We start from the raw sequence: 16,189 nt of genomic DNA on the forward strand, positions 1-16,189 counted from the left end.
TGAGACTAGCGGGCGAAGGAGCGCGCATCATGAGGATTTGGTCCAGTTGTTCTGCTGGAGATGTTCGCTCGAAAAAGCATTCGACTCCTGGAGTTCCGAATTTCACAGAAGATTCCCATGAAGCTGTGAGTAACAGGGTCTTTCCATTATTGCTGATTGTGACGGACGCGAGAGAATCCAGAGTTGTTAAGAAGGGGAGAACGGGAAAGCAGGCGATGTTTAGTGCGATGGATATTCGGGTCGTCTCTACCCTGTTAAACGCATCTAAATGGGGAAACCTCTCCACTTCTACAACCTGTAAGCTAAAGCGAATCGACTCAGTTCGCGGCGAATATAAATTCCGATCGCCATATGTTCGACGGATTTCGGTGGAAAGATCTAGTTCCGGTAGGAACTAGGAGACCAAGCAATACCCATTCGTCCGTATCGCTGGGGGTTGGCCATTGAATGGATGATTCGATTCCGAGGCCGTGGAGAGTCACGGCGGGAGTCGGTAACCGACGTATCTCCTGGCTCTAGGCAGAATCGGTTGACTCGGGTCGGAGACATGTTGAAAACAAAATCGCAGACATTGTAGAATCTGATGTCGTCCTCACTTTTGCGTCGGGCCTCGAGGAAGAACCCTACGCTCATTGCTGAGGGAGCATCTGCATTCGGACACGAACCAATTCGGACTTGAGTCTCCGGCGCCTCCTATGAGGCTGCGATCGAGAGACTATAGGACGTCGTAGAATCTTCATCTTTTCGAAGATTCAGAATGATCAGATCAGGTTTTGTCGAGGTGTGCGACGTTCCGACGGTATCGCAGAAGCTCCGACAGATTGTTCCCGTCCCAAAGATCTCAAGGTCATTGCGAGCGGGACCTCGAGAGTATTCCATGCCATAGATTCTCAGGAAGGGGTAAGGTCATCCGTCGATCAATGACGAGGGTGACGAAAGCAGTTTGTTCCTCGCGTGGAGGGAGCTCTTGATGACTTCGATGGAACATCCCATGTCAATCGAAAAAGGGTCGAGAGAAGAACTGGGAACTCTTCGGCGAATCGACGTAAACGCCACTCATTCCCTAGAATCTAGGGTGTAGAATCCGGGGTCTAGATGGATTGATCTCAGAATATTCATACCATCGGGGCCGGTCATGATTCATGATCTGGATGGGTCCCGATCGCTTCAAACCAGAGAGCAGTGATTAGCTATAACGTATGGTACAGCGTGCAGGTTCCCCCTCCAAACTAAATACATTGCTGATGAAATCTCTGGTGCGACCGATCCTAGAACCTCCGAGCGAATGACTCCGAAAATTATGGAGATGTCTTCCAATTCCAGCCTTCTTCACTCGTGACGACTGAGTCGCTCTGCCATCGACTTGAGAGCGTGACATCGGACTGCAGATGTCGGACGAGGAAGAGATATTGCCAGGTCCGTCTAGCCGGCACGTGGAAACGAAATCAACATGCAAACAGAGAAAAGATCTCCCCCTCAAGGTCCAGGTGGAGGTGTTGACGAAGCTGATGGCTGGCGCGAAGCAATTCCAGCTAGCTCAGGAGTTCTGCGTTAGTCAGAGTCAAATATCGCGGATCAAATCTAATCAGGAGCGGATTTTGTGTCAATTCATCAATAATGGAAACCTCGAGCGGAAGAGAGCGAGGATGGGACCTCAGAAGGAGCTCGAGGAGGCCTTGCTCAAGTGGTATCAGAGTGAAGTGACCGCCGGTACTGCGCTAAACGGTGGGCGCATTAGAGTCGAAGGCTTTCTACCATCTCACAAATATTATATTCATTCATTTTTACATCGAGACTACGAGTCGAACATCGTCGTGCTTCCCTATCGTCCACAGGAGTCATGATCAAAACGAAAGCAAATCAGATAGCCAAAGAATTGGGCCTCACCGACTGGAAGGCTTCCAAGGGATGGTACTATCGATGGCAGCTCCGTAACAATGCGATCGTGAAAAGCCACGTCTCGAGCGCGGTCGAGATCCACGTGCAAGAGGGCACGAGCACGGGCGGCGCCGCTTTGCTAGAGTTTCGAGAGGTTCTTGGGAACTACTCGACAAGTGAGTTGATTGGTGAATGGGACGAGTATATAGCCAGAGAATCAAGACGACTCGTTGAGAGCCCCTTTTCGCCCCCCTTTCTTGCAGATAACATTTTCTGCATGGACGAAGCTACTCTGCTCTACCGAACTGTACCGAGCAAAGAAGGACAGCTATACGTCGATCCTCAAGAGAGAGTGTCCATACTATTCTGTGCCAATCGGAGTGGCACGTCATTAATGCCACCGGTCCTGATAGGACGAACCTCAGAACCCGCCTGCCTCAAGGGTGTGAAAAAGTATCCCGTTCTATACACTAACTCGCCAAGAGCGACGATGACGTCCAACATCTTCCATGGATGGCTTCAGCAGATCGACGCCGAATGCGGCAAAAGCAACAAGAAGATTGCGCTCGTCGCAGATGACATTCCAGTGAGTACTTGGCGAGGAATTCGGGAGCGTCCCCGAGTCTCGATACAGAGCGCTCTTCTTATCCGGTCCCCTGAGTAGCCATTGTCCCAGTCGACGGAATAGGAACCACCAGAACCTTTTCTTCGTCCAGGCCCACCGAGTCCCGCAGCTAGTCCTCAAGAATGTTCGTCTTGTGTATCTTCCGTACCACATCCGACCTCTGGAAAAATTGATATCCAAGTTCAAGCTGTTCTACAGAGAGCAGCTCGTTCGAGAACTAGCGGTGATGTGCGACCATTCGCTCCAGAGGATCAAAGCCGCTAGCACGGTAGGATTAACAGTCGAATATTTTCGTAGACTCCCTGGCTCATATATCAAAAATCAGAAGCGATTCCCTGTCGTCGCCTAAATTCGATCGCGGATGAGGAGACGACACTTTTGGCCTGATTCCACAGATCTCATTACTGCGGTGCATGCATTTCGTGAAACTCGCTTGGGGACAACTGACGGCCACCGATGTCTCGCGAACGCTCGAATCCTTGGTAAAGACCGTTCTCGGCGTGAATCTCGTGGCGGAGACTGACATCTTGCCCGACGTGGGAAAACTCCCCTTCGATTTCAACACAGAAGATCTCAAACTGGTGGAACAACTCGAAAAGAAGATGGAGTTGGAACAGGATTCGAGTCTCCCGGTGAACGAATCGTATATCGACGATCAGTTCACTGGAAGCAAATTGGTGCCACCGTCCAAACAGGAAGTCCATAGCGCTCTCGAGGTTGGTGGAAATCTCTTCCCTGAGGCATTCGCTTTGAATTTTGCGGCTGATTTCATTCGTATGTAACAATCAACAATTCTCGATCAGGTCCTACGGAGATTCCACGACCTCAACGGCTTCGACCCGCAGCCGCTCTACCAAGTGGAAACTTCAGTGCAGAGATACATGGAAGAGCACGGCCTTCTACCTCAAACCGGTCTGGCGCCTCAGCAAGCTCACGCGAGCCATCAACAAATGCTCATGTTTCCATCGGCTCCGCCGATACCTGTCGAGGAGGTTCAACCTCAGCTGCAGCACCATCAAACTTTACCCACGGGTCAACTCGGCTGAGAAACTACATTATGTTCCATCGATCGATGACCTCGCAGACAAGCCTCCTCATGAAAGAGCCGTTGTACACACTCGAGGAGGAGTCGGTTAAATAAATGCGATTGTCCAAGTTGAGATTATATCTAACAAGAGAGAGACTCATCCGTTATCCGTTTGACCGTAGCTGCTAGGGAAGGCTCATTTACGTGTCACCGAGTGGAAAGAGCAGTCTTCACGTAAATCACGAAGTTCCGTTCGTGCTCAGAAGGCGCCGGACGGAGGATTCAGTCTCCCAGGTTTAGATTTTGGTCTCTTCCCTGGTCCCAGTCAGTGTACTAAGGAGCGAGTTCAATCGATCAGGGCTCCGCGTCCGAGCGGACCCTAACAGCGCGGACAATATGATCTATTCATTCGTGTCACACCGAGAACCCGACCGGGCATCTGATAGATGTCCGGCCATGCCTGAGTTCTCGGAGTGATTCTTGTCCTCCAAAGGGTAGAATCGGGCAACATAATAATTGTTATGATCCCGGGGTTCGTAGGAGTTCAGTGGATATCATTTCTGGAAGTCTCGAATATCTCGCGAGATCATTTCTCGGGTGACCCCAAACCCGCGGATTGATCTCTATAACTTCTCGATGGTTCTATTCATGGTAGTTGCTTCCTATTCAAGGTGTTACATCGAGAGCCCGACCAAGCATCAGTTGGACGTACGGTCATGGCTGAGTTCCCGGTGTGTTCTCTGTCCTCCAAAGAGTAGAATCGGGCAGCGCAATTGTTACGATCCCGGGGTTCGTAGGAGTTCAAGACAATTCGTCTGTGTAGAATGCACGAGAGAGAGATGTTGGAGAGTGTGAGTCGAGAGCTTCCATTGATTAGCGGCTCTCTTGAAAGCCTCTCCAATTTTTTCGCTAGGATAACTTGGTGCCAAGTCCACGTCAGACAGAGGTACTCCGAAGCCTAGCATGAATGTCGAAGCTTACCCAAAGGAAAACACGCGAAAATCCTCGCCTTGAAAGAATTGTTTATTTAGAGAAACGCGTCCCATACAGCTAGTATTTCCCCACCTCATGGTGATTTGCTCCCACAGTCTTCAAATCCAAACATCATACAGACCCAGGAGCTTCGATCCCTGTGAAACATCAAGAATTGTCAGCGGAAAATCCCTGACCTCGATATTCCTATCCGAAACGCACCGCCTCGCAATCAGTGTAACTATGCGTCTCCAGGTACACGTGTGTGTTGTAAGACGAGAAAGGTTAACGGCGGTAGTTCATTTCATCAGAGGGGCTGGTAAGTGTGTCGACAAGGGCGTCACTCGATTTCCGAGTAGCGGATCGCCTGTAATAATCGAGGAAACTAACCTTTGGTACCGCACGCGGTCGAGCCGGAGCGCCGGCCACGTGCCGTCGCCGATGAGAGCGAAAGGAACTTCGAAGCGTGATCGCGCCAGCTCTTTTCTCTTTTAGGCGAGTACGGCAGAAAGGGCTGCAATCTATGGCGCGGCTTTTCGAATCACCGTATCCTCCCGTCCGCTGGTGGCCCACGGCGAGCCTCCACTGTCTATTCGAGTCCTGAGCGAAGTAGCGAGACGAACACCGGAATGATCAACCCGATATTCCGGATCGCGCTCAGCTCATAGAGGAGATACGAGCAGGCAGAGAACAGCCATGACATTTCAGGACTCGCTCAACCCGAGGGATAACGCATCAAGGCTTCGGGAATTCTTCTGCTTGCCTCATTTATTTGGCTTAAATCCTTCCTCAAATATACATGCTAAACATCACTGTCCAGAACAAACATCCGGGTAAATCATGTACAGTTTTTGGGGAACTACTCATTGCTCTGTTTCAAACCTCATTGCCGGCAGCTCGATTCGCCTTCCTCGCGAGCTCGCTCCGAGCGACGTACTCATCATGTCGACTGTTGAGCGATTGGAAGAACCATTCGCAATGCGGCTCTTGCTCGCCGAGAAGATCCTTTGGGAGGATAGAGCGGTCAATGTACTCGTGCAGAGCTTCTATCTGAGATCCATGGAGTTGAATTTTCGCCTCGTTCTGAAAGGTAAAGTCTTTTGACCTCACTCGATTCGAATCGTTCGCAGGAGTACTTTGCGTCAATCACGGCGGCAGAAAGAAAATCGCGGAATTCCGGTATACCTACCTTCTTGCTGAGGAAGGGCGCTGCCAGGGCGAAAGCCACGTTATAAGTCACTGGTTGATTCACTATGTGTATGGCTCTGATTTTCAGGGGACAGCCCCCCTGTAGATTCGACAATACCGACTGCAAGGAACGGCCTAGATTATCGCCAACTTGACAGCTGGTCGCCCCGTATTGCATCAATTATTCAGCAGACGCGGGAACTTGAGATTCTATAGCGAGTTCATAGTTTCCTCTCCGAGCTCACTGGTATTTTATGAGGGGGAAGGAACTGTAGTATCCAGCTCAGATGGAGTCCTTTGTAGTCCAGAATGACTCGCGCTCCATTTTTCTGTATCTCATCATCCTCGAGCATGTGGTCGACGATGTAGGTTGAGCCCTGCAGCACTTGAGTGTAATTCACCCCGCTGTCGGGGGTCCAGTCGCCTGCGCTGTGTGGAAATTCATGATCATCACATCGGAAGTGATTTCAGATTTCGAAGCCTCGTCCATCGGCAGATACTGAGCCCTCGAGTGCTCACAGCTGCGAGTTTTAGGCTGACATGATGTTCGAAAGCCCTGATGGAGCATCGTTCTCGCCTCCCCACGAACGCCGATGATCTGCGTCCGATCGAAACGGTCGAGCTCCTCGGAATCGGGACCAAGACTCGGGAGCGGTGAGAGGGAAACCTACCGGAGAACTACCACAGCTGATCCATCCTTCGGATTACGATGTCTGAGAAGCTCGAAGCTACGGAGGGCGTAAACATATCCAAAGTCTTTCGGCCCTTTTCCGAAAGGCATGTGCGCTAAATTCTGCGCGAGTGCGTTGCGGCACGTCATTGCGGCCATCCGGAAGGCCTTGTCAACATCGAATTTCTTGTAGCGGAGAGTTTTCACCAGCTCCCTGTCCGGAACGACAGCTTCAGATCCTTCCATGATGCCCTCCATCCTGTTTCGGAATGAATCCAGCGTTCAATGCGTCGCTCCTTGGAAACGAACGATCACGGCCGAGATGCATTCAGGCGGAGCGATAAATCGAGACTCACTTATTCCGGAGTTTTCTCACAGCATCCTGAGTTTCTTCTGATTCATGGTCGATGGTGAACGTTGTCGTGTCAACCAAGAAGTCTGATAAGACGACCGGGTCTGTCATCTCCTACAGAATGACTAATCGTAGCCCGAATGAGCGTCTCATAGACTGATCATAACACTGGAACTCCTCATCGACTTCTCCCCGAAATCACAGAACTCTCAACACCATGAATGCCAATCGCTGTGCGAACTCTTACGATGCCTCTAACTTGACCGGCGGTGGGCAGGAAAAGCGAGCTTCAGACAATCGGCGCTAAGCGGACCACCTCGTCTGTGCTCCCGCCGGAACCGCGGCGTTTGCTCGACTAAAATGAAGATTCATCTTTGGAACGACTGAACATGCGATTTCCCCTCTCTACTTATCCAGCTCCCCTCTCTACTTATCGAGCTCCGCCACCGCAGTAGGTCTCCAGACAGAAAACAGAAATGATTCCGGTTACAAGGGTTCATTGAACTCGAAGAGCAACAGAAAAATTCCCCTTCCCGGCTTGACCTTAGAAAACTTTCCTCCAGCGGACAGAAAACGATCGCAGGCCGTCACTTGCACCGTACGGGAAGCAAATACACGGATCTTGTGTTTTGCGTCGAGCACCTTTCACAGTTCATGAATCATCGAAAGGATGACACGACCGACAGAGCGGGGCAAGCTATAAACTTGAAAGATTCCGTCAAGACTCACTCGGCGCCCAAATATCTCGTCCGGAGCAGCTGAGTTCTTCAGCACGCGGGTCAGCAAGGAACGAGCACGCCAGGAATCGTTTGTCGTCGGTGTCCGCTCCCGATCCCTATCGTCGATGGGCTCCACGCCACCCGTGTCGTGCGAAGATTTGCGATGAATTGAAAGCAAAACAGGGGAAGCATCCGAGTTTAGTCGGGTGCTTCCCCTTCCGCCTATGACTTCCCCCCCCCTACGGTCTCTGATAATGATTGGAGCAGTCGAGCGGAAAATCCTCGGCATCCTCCTCATTCGCTGTGGGATGACGAAACACGGATCTCGATTCCCGGTGCGACAGGTGCTCCCCCTTCCGTCTGCCGTCGTCTCTGTCCCTATCCGTATCTAACTCTCAAGCGCACTGATCCGAGGCCGCGGCGGCCGGTGGGAACCCGGACCCTCTCCATCAATATTTCGAATGATACCTATTTGTTTTTGATAGTTTGTGCCTTATTCATAAGAGTCGAGGGCCAGACGATGACGAGTCTTCTCCGCTGGTCTCTGCCTGATTCATTCGCTCTTCCAATTTGATTTCACGGTTTTCCCCTTCAGCCCCCACATCCCTAGAGCGTCCGTCGCCGAGAGACTGAGAGAGACGCCGAACGACTTGAGTGAGGCATCGCAGAGCCCAGGATTGTCTCGTGCCACCTGCCGGTTTTTTTCCGACGGTGTGATCATGTTGATGTAGCCGCAGTCATCACCTTGACTCCGAGAGAACGCCGAACAATTATCCCGGATCCTGGATACCGGGATGTCGCTGAGCACTCGAAATTAAGCATATGAGATATCTCAGTCGGAAGATCCTTATCGAACCCTTTGGACCTTCGCTTGAGATCCGACCGGACGACGCCATTACCGGCACCTTCCGCCGTATCGAATCACAGATGGGGCGTCCTGTCCTTTTTTCGTCCGATGGCTTCGCCCTGAGCCCAGGACCCAGGATCCCACGAGAGGTCGGCGGGTATCGAGCCCCGGCCAGTCGATCCGTTTTCCGGCTCATTGTGCTTGTTCTTAAATATGAGCAATTGAATCGAAAGCCAGAGGCGTAGACGGCATCACCGAAGATGCAGAGGAAACATCACAACTGTAGAGTATTCGAAGGGGTTGCTGTGCGGAGATCAAGCCGGGAAATTGACAGGAAAGAATGGCGATAATTTCGGTAAATAAGGAAATTGAGGAAATCTGCGATTTCGAGGTACAGGTCGGTCGCTCGGTGGTCGTTCGATGCTAGTGCGCTGAAGGTGAATCGATCATGGGGATTCGACCCCGGTGCTTTGGAGAGCGGTCAGGCTCGCGGTTGTTCGCAACTCGAATAGCATAAGTCAGAGCTGTCTTTGCGCCCCTGCCCGCCTCAATGCACCCATAAAAATGTCCAGGATTATCTTTCCCTCGATTCTTTGAAATTGGAGTCGGCTTATGTGCACATATTCTTGGCATCAAATTCCGAGAGCGATTCGCTCGGGACTTCGTATCCAACCGATCTTTTATTCATCCTCCTTCCGGAAGGAGTGACTCGGACCGAGAGAATCGAAGATCGTGTATGTAATCGGGTCTCGTGGAGGACACTAAGGATGATCGCCCGCCATTCGCGCAGGCTCCAAATTGGCTCTGAAGAAACTTTCACGTTTCCTCGCAAGTATACGTTGTATGAGTCTCATTCCAAAGGTATGATCCATTATTTTCATGACGTTCTTTCCGGAAGCCATCTCCACGGCTACGAGCAGTTTCCTGTATCTCAGAAAATAGCATCCTCGTCCGAATTGATATCTTTCCTCCAGAAGATTTTATCTGGCAGAGTGACCGTATTCGACCGCTTTGCCCTGTGGAAAATCTTGCCTGTTTATTGATCAAGCGATCGTCTCACCTCCGGACTAGGAATTCGATTTCCCTCGAAGCCGACGCGAGAGAACAGTATGGCGTTCCGACGCTCCGTGGCTCACGCACATATTGATCCTAATTGATCATAGCTGCTCCTGACTCCTGAAGATATGTATCTTCATATGCACGTCATCATGATGAAACTCCTGTAGAATGCAGAAAGCTCTGATGCACGAGGATCATTCACTCGAAAACCCCCTGTCCATATAATTCACTTGAGGCACTGAGATTCACGGAAGATCGGCGGTCAGACGGATACGATGGCCGTTTAAGGATCGATTCTAACATCATTTCGAGAACAGCTGCGGCGCTGACCACCGCGCCATGTTCGCGGGCTTTAATGCGTTCATCCGCACGATCAGCTGATAGCGCGACCGGCGAATTCTGTCTTCGGTGACATTTCTTCTCCGCCGAGGCGTACTATCCGGTGAGACAGTTTCTAAAGGTCCGTGTGACGATCCTCCGTAGGATTCTTAACGAACCGGTCAAGTGGAAACCCTCTTTGAACTGTTCTGGCGGAGGCCTAATAGCGACTGCATCGGCCTCGATCTCGGAAGGCTCCTGATAACTCGGACACAACCTCGAAATTCGTGCTGTATTCTAGCTCACAGCCCTCGGGAGGAACCGTGATTGAACTCGTGAACTCCCAGATCGGTACAACATGGCAGCGACGCTCGTGTCCAGCAACAAAATCTTCGGCGGCTTCCAGAAAGTTTTCAAGCATGCCTCTTCTACCCTGGGCTCAGAGGCGAAATTCGCTATATTCCTCCCAAAATGCGACGGCAAGGTTAGTAGTCATAACTCCTTCTTCGAGGCATCCGCTCGCCTCAAAGCTCTTCGATGGTACTCAAAAGTCTTCTTCCGGGCCTTCTCCAGTTGAGAGCGGTTCACCAAATAAAGCGTTGGCGTCGGCGTCTTGGTTGCCCGAACTCTCACGATGCTTATTGAATTTCCCCCGCGTCTGCCGATCGACGGAACCCCTATCACGACATTAACCGCAGGCTGTGTCTACGCAATTCCGTCCCTAGGTACCTCTCATCTATTGGCTTTCCGGTCTGACGTGTACCGAGCAGAACTTCATCACGAAATCCGGAGCCCAGGCCCACGCTCAGAAGTATGGAGTCGCCATCGTCTGTCCCGACACAAGCCCCCGTGAGCATGAGATAAATCCTGCCAGAGACCTTCCATATCGAAAGGCCAACAGTTCCAGAGCTACAATCCCGCTGGGACATATGTAGGCTTAAGTCTTCACTATCCTCTCACCAGGGAATTGCAATGTTCCCGGCGAAGACGACAGCTACGACCTAGGAACCGGCGCCGGTTTCTACGTGGATGCCACCCAGGAGCCATGGGCTAAAAACTACAAAATGTATTCCTACGTGACGAAAGAACTCCCACAGGTGTGGCAGCCCACAGGCATTTCGAATACCTGGTAGCATCCTATTCGTCGAAGCAGCTGCGAGAACAAAATCTGATCCGATGACTGAAAAGGCTTCGGGGTTTCAGGTCATCGAAGCGAATTTCTCGGAAGTCGTCGACACGAGCCGTTGCAGCATCATGGGACACTCCATGGGAGGACACGGCGCCTTGATTTGCTCTCTGAAAAACCCTGGCAAATACAGGGCCGTCAGTGCTTTCGCTCCCCTCTGCAACCCGACCGAGTGCGGCTGGGGGCAGAAAGCGTTCACTGCTTACTTGGGTGAGAACTCCCAGGTCGACGTTGTCGATCGATACCAAAGACAGTCCTTAATCACCGCCAAATCGCGGCTTCCTGGAGATATTCTCGGACCCGAAGAAAACTCTCCGCCCCCTGCTTCATTACGAGCTCAAAGAACGTGACTCATTTTTCTTTTTGTTTTCAAAAGGTGCCGACCGGAAAGCATGGAGCGAGTATGACGCGACGGACCTCGCGAAAACCTATGCGGGACCACCGATTTCCGCGTTGATCGACGTTGGGCTCAACGACGAGTTCCTGAACGATTTGCTCCCGGACAATCTACACAGAGTGACTAACGACAAAGTCAAGGTCAACTTGAGGAAACATGAGGGATACGACCACAGCTACTATTTCATCGCGACCTTCATCGAAGAACACATCCGAATGCACAGCGAAGCGCTCAAGTGAATCGCCCAGACTCAGCACCCTCGGGCCCCTTTCGTGGAAAATATGCGGCTCAATCGGAAGCTGTGACAGTTAAAAACTTCTGCGATAAAGAACTTATGTTACGGGGACGATTCATTTCCTACTTCCGCTCTTCCATAATGATCGTGCGATGGATTCCAATGGCGAGATCGAAAACTCGTTGTTTCAATATTTCCTATAATTTTTTTATTTACATTTTTTCATATTCAATCCTTTGGCGGACCTGCGGACCTTCCTTCGTTCGTTCATGTGATCAGCATCAGATTTGCCTTTCTTTCCTTTTTTGCTCTCGTAGGTGATCATGCGATTGCCTGATGTGAAGCCTCGACTCATTTCGACGAGCCCGCTCCGAGACTTGAGTCGTTCACCCAAAGAGACCTTCGAAGTTCTGACCTTCTTCGTTGTGGGCCTGAAACCTCTAAGGATATCGCTCCCGGACTTTTGAGTGAAACCAGCCGTCGGATCTTTCGGAGTTTTCTTCCCACGGTCGAGTTCCTCATCGGAGGAACCTTCACTGAGGCTGTCGAGAGCCGACATGTCTGACTTGACGGAGTCATTGTCCGCGATGCCTCCATCATTGTCATCGGGATTGAATGCGTCGACCTCCACAGCCCTCTCGGAAGAATCCTTTTTCGGCTTCTGTAACGTCGCAATGACGCTGCGTAACCGGTTGAAGTCCTCGGTATCTTCCTCAACCTCGAAGTCAGGATTCTCGAACATTTCCGAGAACCTCGAGTCTTTCATCGGGTTCACGAATTTCTTCAGTTTCCTTCGGTTCTCCTTGGCGGCGTTCTCCAACAGTTCTTGCTCCCTCTCAATGAGGCGTTGCGCAACCCGAGCGTTGACTTTGGGTAGGTGCACCTTCGTCTTATCGGGAACTCTGTCTGCCCTCATGGCGTTCAACCTCTCCTTGATCTTCTTCTTCTTATACTCCTCGTAGGCGAAGGGCTGGCTGAGTTGCTTCGCTTTGTGATAGAGTCGGACGTCGATGAAGTATCCGTGCATGTACGCTCGGAGCATATTCGTCCCGACGAGATTGGTCAGATTGAGTTCTTCGACTTCTTTGATTGTGACGAATTTGTAATCGTCGTAAACCGTGTCCTGGTTCGTTTCTTCGAGTTCTTCGGTGATGTTGTCCAAGAAGCTGCACCACCGCGGAGCTGTTCCCAGAGCTGGGATGTAAAAAGGTTGAATTTTTGGCGATTCGGTAGCGACCAGAATAAGTCCAGATTTCCCGAAAACGCATACATCGTTGATGTCGTGGGCTGTCGTGATGCTCGTGAACATTTTCCCGTCTTCGCCGTAAATTTTTATAGCTTTCGAATCAGCCGAAATGACTCGGTTGTCGTGGTGGAAATCCAGGGTTTTGATCGGCATCGAGTACATGTGGTCTTTACACAGATACGGCTTGTCTGCGCGTATGTCGAACAGCAGGACGTGTCCCGACGTTGTGCCAACGCCGAAAGAGAGGGGATCCTTGAAAGCAATCACAGATACTCCGGGAATCGCTTTCATCTCTTCTGAGAAAGCTTCGAGTGTCGCCGGTAGGCTCGCAACTCTAGCCTGACATCTCGGATCCCAGGCCTCGACCGTCCCATCGGACGTGCCCATCAGGATCAGGTTATGGTCCTCGTTGAATTGTACACAGTTCACTGATACTGCTTGCGACTCGAATGATTTCAGGAATTGCCCCTGCTCCAGGTTCAGCCGATAGACGTCCGGCCCATCGCCGGCGAACAAAAGCTCGGCCGAGCATTGCATATACTTCATGTCCCTTCCACTCCGAGGAATTCTGATTCGGTGGTATCTGCCGTACCGCGCATGGAACTCGACGTAGCGGTCCGTGCTCAGGAAAACCATTTTCGAGTAGTCGTCCGCGAGACAAGCCATCGACACGACTTCATAATCCAGACACCGCTCGAACTTCATGCTCAACTGCGAAACTTCATAACATCGTATTCGAGGTTTATACACGCCGCAGGCGAGTATGTGTTGCTGGTCCGGAGTTACGCGCAAGTGGGTCGTCACCGTGGGCATTTCGAACTCTTGGATAAGCTCGATACGATGACGGACCTTGGAGTCTTTCCGGACCAGAGCTCTTTTCTTCCGGTCCGACAACCAATCCGGGAGGCTCTTGCCCGCCGCTAGATTGTAAATTTTCACATCGTTCATCGTACAGACCTCCATTTTCTGCTATTGCGGAGCCCTTCACGGGCGGGCAGTATCGCACTTCAAGACGAAGCTCACGATGTCTTCGAGGATACGGCGACACTTCCCGAGAATCACTCACAGGAGCTACCCAATAGAACATTCGACAAATCGAGCATTACATCGACTGTGTTCTCGATCATCGCTGCAGATAAGTAGAACAACGACTTGCGACGGGGAGAGATGAGAGCGGCACGTGTTGTGGACCGGGTTTAGTAAACACGTCGAATGAACGCATTCCGCTCGGGATGAGCTCCTCGGCGACCGACGCATACCGTTGCACGAGCGATCCTCATCAATCGAGCGTTTCGGTACTTGTTGAAATCGATTCTAGGGGAGAGGGCCCTTGAATGAGAGAATTTGATTTTGGTCCAAGGGCACAAGGGCGGTGAAAAATCTCCCTGGGAGATCATGGAAGCTGTCTGACTCCCACAAGCTGCTATCAGTGATTGATGAGGAAACAGGCGATAAGAATCATCCCTTTCTCTCTTGCGCCTTCAGGACCTGAAACGATCACGAGCATTCGCATGGAAGCTGAATGGACTCGATTGCCTCGAGCATGCTGCATCACTCGAGAGACCAGGCTGTCCCCAGCGATCTCCCTGTGGAAAGCAGCGACCGATTGTACGGAAGCATTGCCTCTCGGTCGGTGTCGCTTACCCAGTCCGAAGCTCGCTACAGAAGGGGATTCCGCTATCGATAATCGCTCTGTTCTCGGAAGAACATCCCAGCATCACAAAATTCTCTCTCGATACCGTGGAGCTGGAAAAGTTCAGCAACGGAGTTCGACGAGTGAGGAGGAGAAGCGCAGGAGGAATAGTAAGTAGAGACGATCGGGGGGTCCCGGGCAGGGTCCGGGGCTCCACACTTCTCTGCCTGGGAAGTCACTGTTTCCTCGAAGAGGTCGTCCGCGAGATCCTTTGCGATGACCACTCGGGCCAGAATGAGAAATTGCCGTGTGTCCAGTGTCCCGAAGATATTCAACGCTTCGGAGCAACGCTGCTCGCAAAGAATCTCCTGATAATAATCATCCACGAAGGCATCGAAGGACATCCGATTTTTTCCGAGGGAAGGGTGCACACGGTGCGAGACAGCGGAACACAGCTGCTAGGAGACCCGGAGGAGAAGAAAGCCACGACAACGATTGAACAACGAGCTCAATATGTTCTTCGGATGTGATTTGCTCCACTTTAGGTGAATTCGGGAAACTCATCGGCACTGCATTACGTGTCGCAGATTCGGAGTGCAGTTCAGGAACGAGTCGCGCGAGACACGGGGCTCGCTATCTTCAGAAACGTCATCGTCGAACAATCGACAGCGAAGTTCAGCCCTGCCGTCTGCAGTGATCGGAGCATCGGATCGTTCGACCGAGTTCGAGGTGTGAGGAGGGATGTAGCGATTATTTCCTCTGGCTCCCTTCCGTAGATACCGAGCGTCTTCTCCGGGAATGGGGTTGCTTTTTCGGAGCGAATTTCGTTCCTCTCCCTTCTCGCTTATCTGCTTTCCAGGTCTTCCCGTTCGTCGTTCCTGTTCCGCGGTTGTCGGTTTCGTCTCGTCGTCGCTCAATGAACACACACGCGGAAAAAAGGAAGCCCTCCTATCAGAAAATCAATTCTGAGCAATTTTCGCCTTCTCTGTGCGGAACGCTCCGACGCCAGCTACGCTAGCGGAGAAGGCTCCCGGGGAAATGAATCGTATCTCTCAGCAGGTGTTCGACTGTTTCCTTATTTCCATCTCGTCGAGGGTGGAGAACGGAACGAGTTCAACGTTTCGGGCTGCGATGAGCGTCAGGCTCCGAATACTTTCGGTGAGATGATTTCGTACGGCTCCGGGGATCGTAGAGCTTCTTTGGATACCGGCGGTCCACGATTTTCCCTCTCTCCTCGATTGGAGTACCCCTGGAGACAAGTGCAACGGAAAATCGCGAAGTCTCGATTCTGGATACGCCGGAGGAAAAAGGTCGAAAGCGCAACTCAGAGCCCAGTCCACCTTCGATTTTTTGTGTAGGCTTCGCTGCCCATTCGAGAAAGGTGAAATACGATCCCCATTCGACCGAGAAAGTATGATTATCCTGTCTGATAGACCCTAAGTGTATCAATTATTCACCAGAACAACCGTTGGTTTTGCGCCGCTGCCCGAGAGCCCGGTCTTCAGCGGGAGCTAGTTATCATAGTAACTGACTGAGGCGAGCTCATCCAGCAGAGCTGAATCGGAGAAGCGAATGGAGGATCGACCGAGCCGATGTACAGATCTCTCACCTGGAAGGATGATGCCGGTAGATGGGTTTGCGGGCTAATTTGTTGGTCCGCGTGACCAAGGAATCCTGATTGAAATTCTGCTCGACTGACTTGCCGCTGATACGTTCACTGATACGTAGCCTCTCCGCTCAGCGCCTAAGGAGCTACCGGCACCGCTGCAGCGTAAGGGTGGGATGTGCAAGCATGCACACACACGCGCCGTTCGCACGCTCTCTGTTCCGCGTGGGT

At 51.5% G+C, this 16,189-nt stretch overlaps 4 protein-coding genes across 4 annotated transcripts; 2 read left to right on the top strand and 2 right to left on the bottom strand.

The window, feature by feature from the left end:
* The first annotated feature begins 1,388 nt into the window (after window positions 1-1,388).
* On the top strand, window positions 1,389-3,549 carry LOC100902172 (tigger transposable element-derived protein 4). The gene is made up of 6 exons (XM_003743593.1): window positions 1,389-1,725; window positions 1,836-2,054; window positions 2,142-2,464; window positions 2,595-2,771; window positions 2,899-3,219; window positions 3,307-3,549. The coding sequence occupies exons 1-6, from the start codon at window positions 1,389-1,391 to the stop codon at window positions 3,547-3,549; spliced, it is 1,620 nt and encodes a 539-aa protein (XP_003743641.1).
* A 1,829-nt stretch (window positions 3,550-5,378) lies between these two features.
* Window positions 5,379-6,823, bottom strand: LOC100902312 (alpha-tocopherol transfer protein-like). Its single transcript, XM_003743594.2, has 5 exons — window positions 6,717-6,823; window positions 6,362-6,619; window positions 5,936-6,119; window positions 5,692-5,811; window positions 5,379-5,585 (listed from the first exon to the last, which is right to left on the bottom strand). Exons 1-5 carry the CDS (start codon window positions 6,821-6,823, stop codon window positions 5,379-5,381), a joined length of 876 nt encoding a protein of 291 aa, XP_003743642.1.
* A 2,871-nt stretch (window positions 6,824-9,694) lies between these two features.
* LOC100907516 (S-formylglutathione hydrolase) lies at window positions 9,695-11,577 on the top strand. The gene is made up of 6 exons (XM_018639629.1): window positions 9,695-9,797; window positions 9,957-10,139; window positions 10,381-10,504; window positions 10,619-10,752; window positions 10,859-11,051; window positions 11,218-11,577. Exons 2-6 carry the CDS (start codon window positions 10,014-10,016, stop codon window positions 11,475-11,477), a joined length of 837 nt encoding a protein of 278 aa, XP_018495145.1. The 5' UTR covers window positions 9,695-9,797; window positions 9,957-10,013; the 3' UTR covers window positions 11,478-11,577.
* A 93-nt stretch (window positions 11,578-11,670) lies between these two features.
* l(2)34Fd (nucleolar protein 10 lethal (2) 34Fd) lies at window positions 11,671-13,882 on the bottom strand. The gene has a single exon (XM_003743595.2). It carries the CDS (start codon window positions 13,680-13,682, stop codon window positions 11,682-11,684), a length of 2,001 nt encoding a protein of 666 aa, XP_003743643.1. The 5' UTR covers window positions 13,683-13,882; the 3' UTR covers window positions 11,671-11,681.
* Window positions 13,883-16,189: the final 2,307 nt, after the last annotated feature.

Source organism: Galendromus occidentalis, unplaced genomic scaffold (assembly GCF_000255335.2).
Source record: "Galendromus occidentalis unplaced genomic scaffold, Mocc_1.1 scf7180000077448, whole genome shotgun sequence".
In the NCBI taxonomy this organism is placed as follows: Eukaryota; Metazoa; Arthropoda; class Arachnida; order Mesostigmata; family Phytoseiidae; genus Galendromus; species Galendromus occidentalis.

Excerpts from the sequence above, each read along its gene's own strand:
- LOC100902172 (XM_003743593.1), top strand. The coding sequence starts at position 1,389 with ATGTCGGACGAGGAAGAGATATTGCCAGGTCCGTCTAGCCGGCACGTG. Across the intron at positions 1,726-1,835 it reads CGCCGGTACTGCGCTAAACG|GAGTCATGATCAAAACGAAA; the intron begins GTGGGCGCATTA and ends TATCGTCCACAG. Across the intron at positions 2,465-2,594 it reads TCGTCGCAGATGACATTCCA|GCCCACCGAGTCCCGCAGCT; the intron begins GTGAGTACTTGG and ends TTCTTCGTCCAG.
- LOC100907516 (XM_018639629.1), top strand. The coding sequence starts at position 10,014 with ATGGCAGCGACGCTCGTGTCCAGCAACAAAATCTTCGGCGGCTTCCAG. Across the intron at positions 10,140-10,380 it reads TCCCAAAATGCGACGGCAAG|GTACCTCTCATCTATTGGCT; the intron begins GTTAGTAGTCAT and ends TTCCGTCCCTAG. Across the intron at positions 10,753-10,858 it reads TGACGAAAGAACTCCCACAG|GTCATCGAAGCGAATTTCTC; the intron begins GTGTGGCAGCCC and ends TCGGGGTTTCAG.
- LOC100902312 (XM_003743594.2), bottom strand. The coding sequence starts at position 6,823 with ATGACAGACCCGGTCGTCTTATCAGACTTCTTGGTTGACACGACAACG. Across the intron at positions 6,620-6,716 it reads GTGAGAAAACTCCGGAATAA|GATGGAGGGCATCATGGAAG; the intron begins GTGAGTCTCGAT and ends ATTCCGAAACAG. Across the intron at positions 6,120-6,361 it reads TCAGCTGTGGTAGTTCTCCG|CGCAGGCGACTGGACCCCCG; the intron begins GTAGGTTTCCCT and ends ATTTCCACACAG.